This window comes from Stegostoma tigrinum, chromosome 39, assembly GCF_030684315.1.
Source record: "Stegostoma tigrinum isolate sSteTig4 chromosome 39, sSteTig4.hap1, whole genome shotgun sequence".
NCBI lineage: Eukaryota > Metazoa > Chordata > Chondrichthyes > Orectolobiformes > Stegostomatidae > Stegostoma > Stegostoma tigrinum.
This window is the reverse complement of record NC_081392.1, coordinates 15510805-15528539: the sequence shown is the minus strand read 5'-3', so window position 1 is coordinate 15528539 and position 17735 is coordinate 15510805. Positions and strand designations below refer to the sequence as shown.

General features: G+C 44.5%; 1 protein-coding gene across 7 annotated transcripts in view; it reads right to left on the bottom strand.

The window, feature by feature from the left end:
- LOC125447748 (homeobox protein otx5-like) overlaps window positions 1-17735 on the bottom strand; it is a 44734-nt gene that overhangs the window by 15430 nt on the left and 11569 nt on the right. For all 7 annotated transcript variants that reach the window (XM_048522426.2, XM_059640940.1, XM_048522425.2 and 4 more), the window contains 2 exons: window positions 17343-17525; window positions 1171-1322 (listed from right to left, as the gene is read on the bottom strand). In XM_048522426.2, coding sequence (XP_048378383.1) covers window positions 1171-1322; window positions 17343-17439 — 249 coding nt within the window. In that variant the 5' untranslated portion in view covers window positions 17440-17525. The remainder of the gene's footprint in view (window positions 1-1170; window positions 1323-17342; window positions 17526-17735) is intronic.

The window sequence follows — 17735 nt, the reverse complement described above, 5'->3', positions numbered from 1 at the left end:
AATTTAAAGCTATGCCCCCTCATGCTCGCCGTCACCATCCTAGGAAAAAGGCTCTCCCTATCCACCCTATCTAACCCTCTGATTATTTTATGTGTTTCAATTAAGTCACCTCTCAACCTTCTTCTCTCTAATGAAAACAGCCTCAAGTCCCTCAACCTTTCCTCGTAAGACCTTCCCTCCATACCAGGCAACATCCTAGTAAATCTCCTCTGCACCCTTTCCAAAGCTTCCACATCCTTCTCATAATGCGGTGACCAGAACTGTACGCAATACTCCAAGTGCGGCCGCACCAGAGTTTTGTACAGCTTCACCATAACCTCTTGGTTCCGGAACTCGATCCCTCTATTAATAAAAGCTAAAACACTGTATGCCTTCTTAACAGCCCTGTCAACCTGGGTGGCAACTTTCAAGGATCTGTGTACATGGACACCGAGCTCTCTCTGCTCATCTACACTACTAAGAATATTACCATTAGCCCAGTACTTTGCATTCCGGTTACTCCTACCAAAGTGCATCACCTCACACTTGTCTGCATTAAACTCCATTTGCCACCTCTCAGCCCAGCTCTGCAGCTTATCTATGTCTCTCTGCAACCTACAGCATCCTTCGTCACTATCCACAACTCCACCGACCTTAGTGTCGTCTGCAAATTTACTAACCCATCCTTCTACGCCCTCATCCAGGTCATTTATAAAAATGACAAACAGCAGCGGACCCAACACTGACCCTTGCGGTACACCACTAGTAAGTGTGATGGAATACAGGATTGCAAACTGCAGTTGAACATATTCCTGGGGGTTTAATCCTAAACCTCCCGATGCCATACACAACTGAACTCGGATGAAGAGCCATCTAGACGTGAATTGTTAGCTTGTTCTCTCTCCACAGATACTGCCTGACCCGCTGTGATTTTTGGTTTTCAGTACAAATCCCAGCATCTGTAGTAATTGGCCCCTCCACAGTTGAACGGCCTTCACCCTGAAACCTCTCTCTGATATTTTTGCAGCAAATGTACTAAAGGCTTCAAAAACTAAATTGCAATTTTATTTTTTAAGGACTGGGAGTTGATTGAAATGAACCTTCATTCCCAGAAACTCCTAGACATTCTTGGGAGAATTGTCAGCCCAAAATCATAATTGATTTCAAAAGTAACATGGTGCTGATTCTTACCTGGACTCTGGATTCGGGTAAATTGATCTTCAGAGCCACCTCTTCCCGCATGAAGATGTCAGGGTAGCGGGTCTTGGCAAAGAGCGCTTCCAAAATATCGAGCTGCGCTCTGGTGAAGGTCGTTCTCTCCCGGCGCTGTTTCCTCGGAGTGGCTAGGGTAAAATCAATTAGTGTTGTTAGACTGGTTTTTGCAGACATCCGACATAAATGAGATCCTAATCCAAGCAAACAATTCCAGATTTTTCCATCCCAATTCCAAAACCAGCGTGTGTCATTTGTTCAAGATCTTCCGACTGAATTAAAAGCAAATTCGTAACACTTTGCCTGACCCCTTCCTCTGCCTGACTTCAATGGTGGCAGGATTCTCCCAGGACTGCAGTGGAAGCTCCTAATGGGTGTCCTCACTGCCTCCCTGAAGAGGTCAAATATCCTGCGCTGAGCCGTGGGAGACCCTGGTCCTTGTGACCGGCAGCAAAACGGAGAAGGTTGATTCAGGAAAGTGCTGAGGAAGGAGTGGATGTGAAGTCCACCCAAAACAAGCAACCCAACCGCACCAGCATCATTTACACACCCATCCCATACTCCCTACAGTGTGGAAGTGGTCTGGTGGGCCCATTGAGTCTGCACCAGCCCTCTGAAGAGCACTCCAGCCAGATTCTGATCCCTATCCTATCCCTGCAATCCTAACCCACCTAGTCTGCACATCCCTAGACACTAGGGGACAATTTCCCATGGCCAATCCACCTTAACCTGCATATTTTTGGGCTGTGTGAGGAAACCCACACAGACCTGAGGAGAATGTGCAAACTCCACACAGACCGTCGCCTGAGAGTGGAATCGAACCTGGATCCCTGGCGCCGTGAGGCAGAAGCGCTAACCATTGAGCCACTTTGCAATGCATTCAGTGACCACCAACAAGTAACTCCTCTCCTGACTCCCCAAAGCCTGTCCCACCATTTACAAGGCACATGTCAGGAGTGTGATGGAATACTCCCCACTTGCCCAGGATGGGGACAGCCCCAAAAACGCTGAGGAAGCTCACCACCCTCCAGGGCAAAGCAGCCTCTTGATTGGCACCACATCCACAAACATCCCACTCCCTCCACCACCGACACTCAGTCACAGCAGTGTGTACCAGCTACAAGATGCACTGCAGAAATTCACCAAAGGTCCTCAGGCAGCACCTTCCAAACCCACGGCCACTTCCATCCAGAAGGACAAAGGCAGCAGATACATTGAAACACCACCCCCCAGTAAATCCCCCTCCGAGCCACTCACCATCCTGAAGTGGAAATATATCGCCGTTCTTTCAGTGTCACTGGATAAAAATCCTAGAATTCCCTCCCTAAGGACATTACGGGTCAACTCACAGCAGGTGGACTGCAGCAGTTCAAGAAGGCAGCTCACCCCCACCTTCTCAAAGGGCCATTACTGGCAATAAATGCTGGGCCCAGTAAGTGACATCCCATCCCATGAATGAGTAAAAAAAAATCTATTGACCCAGAGTAGGAACAAACCTCCCTCAATCCTGATGAGGGCTTGGGTGCTCAGTCCACAACGCACAATACAGACTGTTGTGTTGCTTCCATTGTGCATTCTCAGAGCTGGGTGGTATCCAGCAAATGAGCTGAAATGCATCTCACGCTGAGGGCCCTACCTCAGTAACACATCTCTCTGAATTCATCCGTGTCACCTGAAGGTTTTGTACATGGGGGGTTTTATTAATGTGGGAATGAAGTTCCACTTTAAGCAGATTATCTGATCAGTATCACAGTGTTGAGAAACAGGAGGAGGCCATTCAGCGCTTTCTTTCATTCAAGGGGATCTTCGAACTAACTCCATACACCCATACGTCCTTCAGATTTATTAATTTGTTGGAATGAGAAATATAGATTGAACTCAGGCTTAAAAGTTACAATCAATCCAGCTTCAACAGCAGATTGTGGAAGACATTCCAAATCTCCCCCATCTTCTGTGTATGCTAATATTTTGTGATGCTACTGTGGCTGTAAGAAGTTATTTTGTCCTGTTTTTATTTTGAACAAGAGGTTTTACAGCTGAGGCATCAGGCAGTCTAACAAAGCCACTACAGTAAAAGGCTTGTGAGGCCTTGAAGTATTTAAAAAAGAATACTGGAACAATAGAAGCAGCCTGACTGGATGTGGCCAAACTCCCACAGAACCAGAATCTTTACTTTTCATTTCCAGGAGTTTGTTCCTGCGACCTCAGCAGGGTTTGGAAGCTGCAGTAAATCTGTTGCTCTGTTAAGTTTTCCAATAGAGCTAAGCTATTCCAATTCCTTCTTCCTTTTGTTGTGCTTTAACTACAGTGGATGAATAAAGTGTGTTTTACTTTTAATGTGGGAGTTTGACCAACTGAGTTGCATCTGGGGCACAACACCTTACACTTACCTTTAAAATAAGGAAAACTTAGGGTCTACACTATCTTATGTGTATTTTGAGGGGGTTTGGTCTGGTCCATAACAGTTTCCTCATCTCATTCCTGAAGGGGCTCCTGAAAATGTCAGGCTCTTCCCTTGAGTCCTGGGAGTCCCAAAACAGTGGAGAAAGTTTATCTCTATCAGCCCCTTCCTCTGTAACTTCATTCAAGTCAGCCCTTAACCTGTAGATTCCAGCTTCTTCTTAGTGTGATCTCCCCTCACAATCTAACTCCTGTAGGCCAGCTGTCATTCTGCCAGTTGTCATTGCACTCCCTTCAAGCCTAAACCATCCTCCTGAAGATTAAATTGCACCCAATGGCTCCAGGTGAGGTCTAGCAACGGCTTTGTTCGCTGTAGCATGACCTGTCCCTCAGTATTACGCTCCTCTGGTTATGAAGGCAAGCCTTCCTTTAACCTTTGCCGTTATCTTCGCTAATTGTGCCTCACATTTTTGACAATGTCTGTACGTGGTTCTTCCCCCATTGTCTCTTTGGACCATCTGCTGTTTCTGGAATCTTGCCATTAACAAAACATCATATTCCATCCTATTCAGGTATAAAGTGGTTGATGAGAGGTAGGACAGAATTGGGCTATTCAGCCCATCAAGTCTGCTACACCATACATTGAGATCATAGCTGATCTAATAATTCTCAACTCTACTTTTCTGCCCTTTCCCCATAACCCTTGGTTCTCCTTATAGATTAAAAATACAAACATACTTAAAACAAACAGCAGGAGTCCACTCAGCCCTTCAAGTCCGCTTCCCCATTCAATGAGATCATGGCTGATCTCATTTTAAACTCAGCTCTACATTCCTGCATATTCCCCAATCATCTTCTATCCCTTTGGTCAGCAAGAATCAAATCACCTCTGTCTTAAAAATATTTAAAGATTCTTAATTTACTTCTTTTGACTCACAACTGTCTGAGAGGAAAAATGTTTCCTCATCTCTATGTTAAGTAGAGCCCCTTACATTTAAACAATGGTCCCTAATTCTAGATAACACAGCGTGAAGCTGGATGAACACAGCAGGCCAAGCAGCATTGGAGGAGCAGGAAAGCTTGACGTTTCAGGTTGAAACCGTGTTCTCAGATTCTCCAGCATTGGCAGTTCCTTCTACCTCTATTTCTAGATTCTCCCACAAAGAGAAACATCCTTTCCATGTCCACGCAGTCAAATCCACGCAGGATCTTATATGTTTCAAAAATTTGTCTGTCTCAGCCTTATGTATCCAACTTTGACAACCCTCTGCGGCAAATAATTCCAGATATCCACTCCCCTCTGATTGAAGAAATTCCTCCTCAGCTCAGTCTTAAACAGGCGACCTCTTACTCTGAGATGATGCACCGCTGCTCCTAAACTCTCCAACAAGGGGAAGTGGACTCTCCACATCTCCCTATCAATTTCCCCTCAGAATCTTGTCCCTTTCAATATGATCTCCTCTCACTCTTCTAAACTCCAAAGAATACAGGCCCAAGCTACTCAAACTCTCTTCATAAGGCAGACCCTCCATACTAGGTATCAGCTGAGCGAATTTTCTCTGGATGGCATCCAATGCCAGGATATCTTTTCTTGGACAAGCAAAGCCGACTGCTCATATATTCCAACCTTAAAAAAATTGTCTGGGAATAGAATGAACCACCATACTAACAAAGAACATAGCCATCTCACACATGGCTGTGAGACAGCAGTGTGGAAGTATAGGGATCGAGAGATTGAGGCCTGTGCGGGGAGAGAGATCGAACACAGTGCAGGGGGAAAGAGGGATTGAACCCAGTGTGGGGAAAGAGAGATTGAACCCAGTGCATGGGGGTGAAGATCGAGCCCAGTGCAGAGAAAGTGATTGGGTCCAGTGTGGTGGGGGGGAGGATTGACCAGATCCAGTGCAGGGAACAGGGTGGAGAATGGGTCCAGTGCAGGAGGGAGATCGAGCCCAGTGCGGGGGAGAGAGATTGAGCCCAATGCTCGGGGAGCGAGATCGAACCCAGTGTGGGGGGAGAGAGATTGAACCTAGTGTGGGGGAGAGAGATCGAAGCCAGGTGCTTGGGAAGAGAGATTGAATCCAGTGCTGGGGGAGAGAGATCAAGCCCAGTGCTGGGAGGGGAGAGAGATCGAGCTCAGTTGGGGGGGAGAGAGATCGAGCCCAGTGCGGGGGTGGGGGCAGGAGAGAGATCGAGCCCAGTGCGGGGGTGGGGGCAGGAGAGAGATCACGCCCAGTGCTGGGAGGGGAGAGAGATCGAGCTCAGTTGAGGGGGGAGAGAGATCGAGTCCTCACAGGGAAAACCACTCAGGAGCCACTGCAGATCTATAGCTAAAGAAGGACTGTAATTAGGAACTTCTAACTTTATTTCTTATTTACTACTTCATCCTGACAAAAACTGTAATGTTGAACCTTTAGCTTATTTCTTTATAAGCTTTCTTCATGTTTCTACTTTTTACCCAAGATTTTGAATCTTGCTACCTTTGTGGCTAAGGTGGTGCTGTGAGTGGCGATGTTGTAAACTTTCTACTGTACTCTTGTACATGAGTACAAGGGACAATAAAACCTCGTTTTAGTTCTAATGTTGAAATCTGTTTGCTTATTTCAAGTTCAGTCACTTCCTCTACCAATACCATTTTGCAATTGTTACTCTTCCAATAACATGGTTGATATTGTAGAATCTCATTGATAATTCTGGTTTTCCATTCTAATCTGTTAATGAATATGATGAATAGGTTGAGGCCTCAACAAGAATCCTTGCAGGATGCCACCAGACCTCATCCTGCAGATTAGAATTCCTGTTGATAATCCGGATTCTTTGTCTCCTTCCTCTCATTGAATCACCTTCCTGGGTGCAAACTGGTTGCTTCATTCCCTACTTTACAACACTGCAGAGCATAGTTATTGCTGTCGAATCATTTGGGATACCTGCATTTGTGAAAGAAGCTACAGAAATGTATGTTTTTAAAAAATAATATGTGCTCATTTGACTGCACACATACATGAATAGCCGCTTTGTTTTAAAATATATAATTAGGCAAAGCTGCTTCAAGATTGCTTAACTGATTCTCAGAATAAATTGCCGATAATGAATGGATAATTTGCTTCCTTTGTCTAGCTGCTGATGTTAAGTGATTAAAAGCTTAGATCAAAATAACATTGTTTCCGACTTGGTGAGAAAAACATTCTGCGTGTATGTGAATGAGAAAATCATTTAAGTTCCTGCTCAGGATGGGTGAAACGAGTGATTTTATGAGTTATGTTTACAAGCAGAAGTGAGAATGAACAAGTGACTGTACACCATCTATACTGAATATTCAGTCATTGTCAAACACCAGTTAGCTGTCAGCTAGAGCACTGTGTCCAGTTCTGGTCACTGCCTTATAGAAATGAGGGGATTGCGGTAGAGAGAATCTTGCCAGGACTGAGAGATTTACAGCACAAGGAAAGATTGGGCAGTGTCAACTGAATCCCTAAAACAAAGGTAGCAGCAGAAACATTTACCGCATTTTAAAATATTTCATGTGAATACTTTAAGTGCTGTCAGCTGTAGGGTGGCGAACGTTATGACTAGGAGGAGGCTGGATGGCTTGTTTTCGGCCAGTAAAGACACGATGTGCCAAATGGCCTGCTTCAGTGCTGAAAATTCCAATTTCTCTCATGAATCAGTGTCGGATATGGTCAAGCTGCTGAGCAAGCGAGGTGGGAGAATGACAGTATGTGTGAGTGTCTCTGTGTTTTAGTGAGCAAGGCGTGAGTGACAATGTATACATGTGTGAATGAGGGAGTAAAAGGGAGTGTTTGAGTAAAAGTTGTGTGAAAATGTCAGTGACTGTGTGTGTGTGTGTGTGTGTGTGTGTGTGTGTGTGTGTGTGTGTGTGTGTGTGTGTGTGTGTGTGTGTGTAAGCATATGCATCAAGTGTGTGCGGTGTGTGAGTGTGTGTGTCTGTGGAACCATGTGTAAATGGGAATGAAATAAAGAATCTCCCACAATTGGGAACGAGAAAAACGTTCTGTTTGAACCATGTAAAAACTGATATATTTCTGAAAATGCATCGGCGAAAGCATTTTTTTTAAAAAGCGGTGAACATAAAAATGAAATATGTGGGGTAATTGTTTGGGACAGAATTAGCTGAAGGTTCAGGGTTTGGAATTAAGGTAATGTAATGTAAAAATGGTCAAATTGAAGGATAACTGTGATGTTGGAGTTTTCTCCCATATTCCATGTGGGAGAAACCCACCCATATTATTTTGTTTATTGCCTTGTCACCAGGATCCCTTTCCAATAGCTAACCTGATTGAAACAAACAGGCTCACAGGTTTACACAGGAATGTTACATGAATGTAATGAATCAACTGGAGCAGAAAACCATTGAGAAAATTGTTGGGCTTGGCTGCACTGAGCGATTGGAGCTGCTTGGCTCTTTTCTGTCTTTCTTTGTGCCTGGGGTAAGCAGAGAGGCTGTGAGGTCATCTCAGAGGGTGGTCAATCCCTATGAGTCTGAGTCATGTGCTGGCCAGGCCAGGTAATGATGGCAGATTTCCTTCCCTGAAGGGCATTAGTGATCCAGATGGGCTTTTGCAATAATTGTTAATGTTTGCATTATCAGCACGCATAGTTAGTGGGCTGCTTATGTATTCCTGCCATTTTGTTTCATTACATTTAAATTGGAATATTGGGATTTGAAGGTTATGCTGCAGCTGTACAGGGTGCTGGTGAGATCACACTTGGAATACTGTGTACAGCTTCAGTCTCCTTACTTGAGAAAGGATGTACTGGCACTGGAGGGGGTGCAGAGGAGATTCACTAGGTTGAGTCCAGAGTTGAGAAGGTCGGCTTATGAGGAGACACTGAAGGGGTTGAGAGTCATTGGAACGTAAAAGGATGAGGGGGGAACCTTACAGAAACATATGATATTATGAAGGGAATAGATAAGACAGAAGCAGGGAGGTTGTTTCCACTGGAGGGCAAAACTAGAATGAGGGGGCATAAGCTCAAAGTAAGGGGGGAGCAGATTTAGGACTGAGTTGAGAGGAACTTCTTCAGCCAAAGGGTTGTGAATCTGTGGAATTCCCTGCCCAGTGAAGCAGTTGAGGCTTCCTCCTTTTAAGACAATGAAAGTTAGATTTTTGAACAGTTCAGGGTTATGGTGAGCTGGCAGGTAACTGGAGCTGAGTCCACGAAAAGATCAGCCATGATCTTACTGAATGGCAGAGCAGGCTCGATGGGCCGAATGGCCTACCCCTGCCTCGGGCGACTGTCTGCGTAGAGTTTGCACATTCTCCCCGTGTCAGCGTGGGCTTCCTCCGGGTGCTCCACTTACCACCCACAGTCCAAAGAAGTGCAGGTTAGATGGATTGGCCATGGGAAATTGCCCACAGTGTCCAAAGGTATGCAGACTGGGTGGGTTAGCAGGGTTACAGGGATAGCGATTCTCTTCAGAGGACTCGGTGCGCCAAGTGGCCTGCTTCCACACTACAGGGATTCTGTCATTCTTGTCATGTAAAAATAAATCTTATCACGCTGTCGTAAAAAAAAGTGACAACGGTTGCTGCTCTAGTGACATTTCCACAACATCACTGTATCCCTGGCCCTCGTGGTAGAGATGTCAGGGGGACACTGTGGCTAATTAGTACTCCCCATAGCCCCAAACACCCTCAATGGATGTCAACCCACAGATGGGAATTACGGTTGTCATTTATCCCAGGATTGCCTTGAGGGCTCTACCTTTCCAGGTGACAGGTGGTAATTTTGCCCCTTGATTCAAGGCTGACTCTATACATATCAGAGATCATAGGAACTGCAGATGCTGGAGAATCTGAGATAACAAGGTGTAGAGCTGGATGAACACAGGAGGCCAAGCAGCATCAGAGGAGCAGGAAGGATCTGCTTCTATGCTGCTTGGCCTGCTGTGTTCACCCAGCTCTACACCTTGTTATCTATACATATTATGCAGTTTTAAAGACAAAAATATAATCAACCCATTTGTCTTCTCTAGAGTAAGGGACCATGTAGAATTTTGGACTGCCTGTGGAGTTGAAATCTGGGTGAATGTTACCACTCGGATAAATTAAGCGGTGCACATTTTTAGCTGTGTGTAAGACAGCATTGCTTTTCAAAGCACTGCAGGGCATACTTTGATGCAGATTGCCACAAGAACCTTTGAGTTAAGGGAGAGTCTGCTCAAGCCTTTGGATTGGTACAGCTGTAGTTTGCTACATGAGGTGCAGGACAACCAGGGCAAGTGAACTGAAAACATCTATTCCTCCCAGTGTGGAGGAGAAGACAAGAAAGCCTAAAAAGTTTGAAAGAGTGAATGCCAACAAGAAAAGACCTATGTTATCTGGATCAACTATCAAAGTGAGGAGCAATCATTGCTTCATAGACAACTACATACAATCATTGCTAAAAGCTGAAGGAACTGAGAGAGACAATTTAACCCACATTTGATCTTCAGAATTATGCTCCCTGTCTATAGCTTTTCCATCCACAATAGCTACATGGAACAATTGATCTTCTGTCTGTTTTATTTGCAAATGAATGTGTGTATGTATTTGAGGGGCTTTAAAGGGATATGGTTTAAGTTGCATGGTAGCAGATTAGTAATTCTTTTCTCTACCATTTATTAAAGTTTCATCATGAAACCTGATGTGAACCTGCCTCTTGAGAGCAGCCCATCACACAGATGGCTCAGCTTGGTGATCTCATTGGGATTTTATGTGATAGCTTGCGGAACTGTGGGGCTCTATTATTGGATCAACTCTCTGCAGTTAAGTCATGACTCAAGCACTCCTTTTTCAGAATTTGAGCACACAAATCAAGTCCAACACTTAACCGCAAAACTGCGGGAGTGCTGCAGGATCATGGGGACTGTCTTTAACCGCAGAGTGTCACGAACACAGCCCAGTCCATCACGCAAACCAGCCTCCCATCCACTGCCTCCATCTATACTTCCCATTGCCTCAGAAAAGCAACTAACATTATTGAAGACCCCTCCCACCCGAGTTATACTCTCTTTCAACCCCTTCCATTGGGCAAAAGATATAAAAGTTTGTATACATGTATGAACAGATTCAAGAACAGCTTCTTCCCCAATATTATCAGACTTTTGAATGGGCCTATTTAATGTCAATTCTGATCTCTCTCTCTGCATCTTCTCTGCCACTATAGCACAACTCTATTCTGTCATCCTGATACACTTTGGATGGTAGAATCTGCCTGTAGAGCACACAAAACAAAACTTTTCATTGTACCTCTATACGTGTGACAACAATAAATCAATCAATCAAGCAATCATTTAGGGAGTCAGAGAAGATGCCTTGATCAGGATTTGGGAAAGGAGCAGGAGGTGCTCTCCCACGCAGGTCCTGGCCAATATTTTTTCTTCAGCCCAACATCACGAAGATAGCTTAACTGGCCATGATTCCCGTTGTTGCTTGTGGTATCTTGCTGTGCACACTTTGGTCTTACCATCCCCTAGATTACAACAGTGATCAGACACTTCACAACATAAACACAGAAAGTAGGAGCAAGAACAGGCCATTCAGCCCCTCAAGCCTGCTCTACCATTCAATGTGGTCAAAGCTGCTCGTCCAACTCAGTCCCCTGTTCCCTCTTTCTTCCCTTTGATCCCTTTAGCCCCAAGGACTATATCTAACTCCTTCTTGAAATTGTGCAATATTTTGGCCTCAACTCCTTTCTGTGACAGAGAATTCCACAGGCTCCCCACTCTCTGAGTGAAGGCATTTCTCCCATTTCAATTTTAAATGGCCAACACTGTATCCTTAGACTGTGACCCCCTGGTCCTGGACTCCCCACTGATTGGGAACCATCCCTCCTGCACTTCATTCTGTCTAGATCTGTTAAAAATTAATAGGATTCTTCCATATTCTTCTAGACACCAGTGGAAATCCAGCAAGAAAGCATCTCTTTGGCAGTATGGTGATTTATGACTCTGAAAGGCGCTACAGAAATGCAGGAGTCACTCTTTCCTTCCATGCCTTGCTATGCACAGTCACACCTGCAGGTGCACAGATCTACCAAGAAATGGAGCCTCCCAAGGTTCTCCACTTTATCCTCCCCATACCATCATGACATTGGGCCAGCAGGAGGCCATTCAACCCTGTTCCATCACTCAGACAAAATAGTTCCAGTTATATATTTAAATCCATTCCGCTGCCTTGCTTTGATACACCTCAATATACTGAGCCAACAAAGATTGAGCAGTCTCACTGGGGAAGTATTTTCTATTAAAACCCAGTCTCACCAGCTTGATAAGACTACAGGAAATGGGAACACTAGGCCATTCAGCCCCTTGAGCCTGCTCCACCATTCAAAAGGATCATGGCTGATCCAACATTCCTATCTTTCCTGCCCATTCCCCATAAGCCTTGCTTCCTCAACTGATCAAGGATCTATCTATCCCAATCTTAAATATATCAAAAACTCTTCCCCCACAGCTCTCTGTAACAGGGAGTTCCAAAGACTCACAATCAACTGAGAGAAGAAATGCCTCCTCACCTCAGTCTGAAATTGGCACCCCGTTATTCTGAGACTATGTCTCTGGTTTTAGACTCTCCCTTGAGGGGAAACATTTTCCCAGAATTACCCTGTCAAGCCCCTTGAGAATCCTGAATGTTTGAATGAGATCATCTCTCACTCTTCTAAACTCCACTGAATAGAGTCCCAACCTGTTTATCCCATCCCTTTTGGAGAGACAATGTGTGGTGGTAATGACACTGGGTTACAGACCCAGGCTATCTTTCCGTTATTCATTCATGGTATGTGGGCATCGCGGAGAGGGGAGATTTAAAAAGGGACCTGAGGGGTAACTTTTTCACACAGAGGGTGATGTGTGTACGGAATGAGCTGCCAGAGGGGGGTGGAGGCTGTAACAATTACAACATGTAAAAGACATCTGGATGGGTACATGAATAGGAAGGGTTTAGAGGGATATGCGCCAAATGCTGGCAAATGGGGCTGGATTAATTTAGCACATCTGGTCAGCATGGACAAGTTGGACCGAAGAGTCTGTTTCCATGCTGTACATCTCTAAGGCTCTATGGCTTTGCTAGCATTTATTGCCTGTCCTAATTTCCCCTTGAGAAGGTGGTGATGAGCTGAATGCTTGAACTATTACAGTCCGTGTGATGTAGGGATTCTGACAATGCTGTTAGGGAGTGAGTTCCAGAATTTTGACTCAGGAACGGTGATATATTTCCAAGTCGGGATAGTGAGGACAACTTGCAAGGAGATGGTGCCTGGGGTAAATGCATTCAAATCCCACCACAACAACTGACAAAATTTCAAATTTAGTAAACAAAGTCTGGAAGTGAAAGCTAACCTCAGTATTGATGTCTGTGAAACTCTGGCTAATAGCTGCTTCAACCCATTTAGTTCACTAATGCCCTTTAGGGAAGTGAACCTGCCATCCTTTCTTAAAACTCCAGACTCACAGCCATGGCTTTGACTCTTAATAAAAATGGAAGGAACTGCAGATGCTGCGAATCAGAAATGAAAACAGAAATTGCTTGAAAACCTTAGCACATCTGGCAGCATCTGTGAAAACAAATCAGAGTTAACGTTTCGGGTCCGGTGACTCTTCCTTAAACCTTCCTCGGGTCACTGGACCTGAAACGTTAACTCTGATTTCTCTTCACAGATGCTGCCAGACCTGCTGAGCTTTTCCAGCAACTTCCATTGTTGTTGTTGACTCTTAGCTGCCCTCTGAAATGGCCAGACAAGACAGTCCGTTCAATTGGCAATTAGGGATGAGGCAATAAGTGCCGGCCTTACTCAGTGAAACCCACATGCCATTAAAGTATAAAAGCAATACCACAATTCCCTGACAGAATATGTAGTTTCTCTCCATCCACCCTTTCAAATCTTTTAATTATCTTAATCACAGCAATTAGATCTTCCCTTAATCTTTAACACAAAGCTTGTCTGTGAAACTTGTCCTCATAATTGAACCCTTTTAGCCTTAGTATCAATGTGGCCAATTTGCAGGGCACTCCTGACGGACTACCTCTCAATTGAAATAACAAAGTGTGGAGCTGGATGAACACAGCAGGCCATGCAGCATCTTAGGAGCACAAAAGCTGATGTGATTCTGCCTGGCCTGCTGTGTTCAACCAGCTCTACACTTTGTTATCTCGGATTCTCCAGCATCTGCAGTTCCCATTGTCTCTCCCCTCAACTGAATATTGTTCTCAAGCTGGCATCTAACCAGAACAAAAGGAGCAGAATTTCATGCTCTCCCAAAGTCATAGATGGCCAAGGGAGCTAAAGACTCTTAGCCCGGGCCTCCCCATAAAATAAAGGCACATGTTTTGTCAGCCTTTTAAAAATGATTTGCCTATTCACCCATTCAATTCCCTTGCGCACCCTGGGAAATTTTCATGGAGCCAAGCACACATGAGCATCAGATCCAACCTTTGGGAAGAAAGACATCAAAGCATTGAAAATTGTCATGGTTCTTTCTCCTATTGGTTTTATAGACTTCCAGGACCTATTCTGATAAACATAGCAGCATAGAAAATAGGCTCGGGGGTAGGCCACTTGGCCCATTGAATCTGTGCCACCATTATATATGACCAGGGCTGATTATGCAATTTCAATATTCCACTCTCGGTTTCTCTCCGTAGAGAAAGGAACCCTTATTTGTTAGAGTGGAAACCCATGAAGTGAAGGCAAATGATTGACCTGGTTCAGAAAACTGGCTGTGGGGCAGGAGACAGGATAAAGGAGAAGTACTTGAATTGTTAGGAGAGTGTCTATTCAAGTACCTTGAAGGGCAGATTGGATCCGTTTATGTTCATTAATAACTTAGACAAATGAAATAAACATCATGCACTCAAATTTGACACAATGATAGGTGGAGCTTTCATTTTAATTCATGGAACGTGGGCAGGCCAGTATTTCTTACTCATCTCAAATCCGACGAAGAGTCGACCGCAATTCTGTGGGTCTGGAGTCACAAGTAGGCCAGACTGAGCAAGGCCAGCAGATTTCCTTCCCTAAAGGGCATTAGTGAGCCAAATTGACTTTTTTGCAACAAATGACAATGGTAGCAAGAGGTTATCTTTGAAATCCACATTTGGATTGAATTCAAGTTTCACAATCCGCTATAGTGGGACTTGAACCCATTACCTCAGACAGTAACCCAGCCTCCCAGTCCAGTGACACCACCACTTCCCCATCTGTCAGCTATGGGTGAAGTGAGTACGTAAAACTGTGACAAATGCATTTCAAAGTTGTCAAATGTGAGGGCATTCAGTACGGACTGGAATTGGATGCTTTGTAAATGATGAAAATCCAGAAACATCCAAGGTTCCAAGGAGGCTGGGGAGGGACTGGGTATAGAGAGCATTAAAATGTCAGGTGCAGTTACAGAAAATAACACAAAGGCTTTATGGCTAGAGAACTGGAATACAAGGGGCTAGACATCATGCTAGAGGTGAACGAAGCCCTGGTTAAACCTAACCTGCAGTCATTGTGAGCGGTTCTGAGATAGGGTCACTTTGAATGATGGGGGCAGACTAAATGGGCAGAATGGTCTACTTTTGCTCCTGGGTCTTATGGCCTTATGGTTCTGGGGCCCACATCCTAATCCTAGAATTCCTACAATGTGGAAGCAGGCCATTCAGCCCACACTGAGGCATGGATTGGTGTCAAAGTGAGTGCAGTGAAGAATTGATGCCAGGATATCAAGCGTTTAGCTACAAGGAGATCATACAAACTGGGGTTGTATCCCCTGGAATTTAGTCTAAGTTTAACCAGACTGAAGTTTTCAAGATGCTAACAGATAGAGGCCAACAGAGAGGAATGATTTCTGGTGGTTGTAAATGCAAGAATTGCAATCAATAGATTTTTGAGAACTGAAGTCTTAGGGAACATTGGGGAAACGTTCACACATAGAATTAGAATCCTAGAATTGCTACAATGTGGAAGCAGGCTATTCAGCCCACACTGAATCTCTGAAGAGCTAGCCCCTTACCGCTATAACCCTGCATTTACCATGGCCAATGCACCTAGCACGGGGCTGCAGGAGAAAACCCACGCAGCCACAGGTAGAATGTGCAAACTCCATACACAGGCTGTCACCTGAGACTGGAATCAAACCTGGGACCCTAGCACAGTGAGGCAGCAGTGCTAAACGCTGAATCACTGTGCTGCCCACAGTTAAATCACAGGTCATCCATCACCCCACTGAATAGGGGTGGAACAGATTTAAGGGACTCAGTGCTCCCCTGTAAGTGGATTTCAAAGGTAAATTTCAAAGGGAAATCTGACAGATTCACAGAAAGGAGATATTCAAAGGGTAATGGGAGTCAATAGCAGAACGTCCGGGTATTAGGATTAATCCAATATCTCTTTCAACTTCTGGAAAAGCATAATGGGTCAAGTGGCCTCACACTGTGCTGTGTGTGTGATTCTACAAAATGCCCCCGATAGCACAGGAGAAAGAGACCCAACGATAGATAAAGTCCCGGTAAGATCGCATTGCAAGGAAGGGGGACTGGTTAGCTGATATAAGAGCAATATTGACAGCATGAGTTCACTTCTTGCACCGGCTGAAGATAGACCCTTCTTCTCAAACTCTCCCTTTGCCTGAGGTCTGGGCACCCTCAGGTTAAACCCACCACCATATGCCTCACTCTAATGAGACAGTGGCTCTGTGGTCTGGTAAGATGATGGTAACTTAACCTTTTATTGCAAAGTCACAGTTGGTTTACAGAAAGGTCATTCACCAGAGGCCATTCAACCCAGTTTATCTGGGCTAGGTTTTTGAAAGTAGAATCCAATAACTCCATACCTCTATCCTCCCCACACCCTGTTACAAATATATTCAGAGTGAGCATTCACCCCAATAAAAGCAAAATGTTGTCGAATTTGCAAATCTGAAACAATTGCAGAGAATGCTGGAGAATGAGAATATGAAGTGTAGGAAATGAATGTGACCCAGTCAAGTTCCCACAAACTCCAATGTAATTGGAACCTAATAAACTGTTTTCTTTTGTGATATTGACTAAGGAATAAATATGAGGCTAGACACTGGGGCAAGTCTCAAAAAAGATCTGAAGTCAGCAGGTCTGGCAGCATCTGTGGAGATAGAAACAGAGTTGATGTCTTCCAGTATGAAGATGTGCTGTAAGAGAGTCACATTAGATTTCAGCCATTAACTCTGTTTCTCTCTCCACTGAAGTTGCCAGACTTGCTGAGTTTTTCAAGCAATTTCTGTCCTTGTTGAATATGCTGGGGAGGTAGTGGCCTGGTGGTATTATTGCTGTGGACTGTTAAGCCAGAGACCCAGGTAATGTTCTGGGGGCCCTGGTTCAAATCTTGCCACAGCAGATGGTAGAATTTGAATTCTGTAAAAATCTGGAATTAAGAGTTTAATGACAACTATGAATTGATTGCTGGAAAAATCCATCTGGTTTACTAATATTCCTTTCAGGAAGGAAACTGTCATCCTTACCTGGTCTGGCCTCCATGTGACTCCAGACCCACAAACAATGTGGCTGACTCTTAACTGCCCTCTGGGCACTTGTCAGTGATACCCATGTCCTGTTAATGAATAAAAAACTTCACCCAACACCTTCTTGGGAATAAATTACAATTCAGTTTAATCATGTTGGTTTTAAATGCCCTTCCTTCTTGCATTTGAGAAACATTTACTATCTAACAAACTTAATTATTTTCTGCCTGAAATCTGGACAGATAAAAGAAAGCAGGAAAGGTGATCTTACTTTGATAGCCAACTGCAGAGTGTAAGAGATCCATACCAGGGCCAGTGAGTGTCAGTCCATTAACTGCGTAGTGTGGTTGCTTCATATAGGACATCATGCTGGTGAATTAACCCAGGGTAAACCCGTTGGGTTTCTCTTGGTACCTGAATCCCTCCGATTTATCCCACTCCAGCTGGGCAGCGGCTGCAAAGAGGCACAAAGAGATGTGAGAATGACCCTGATGGATCAAGTTATCAACAAAGGATCAGAAGGAGGCTAAAAAACAGAAATTGCTGGAGAAACTCAGCAGGTCTGGCAGCATCTGTAGATAGAGAAACAGAATTGACATTTTCACCCTTCCTCAGAAATGTTGAGATTCTCCAGCATTTCTGTCTTTGTTTCAGATCTCCAGCC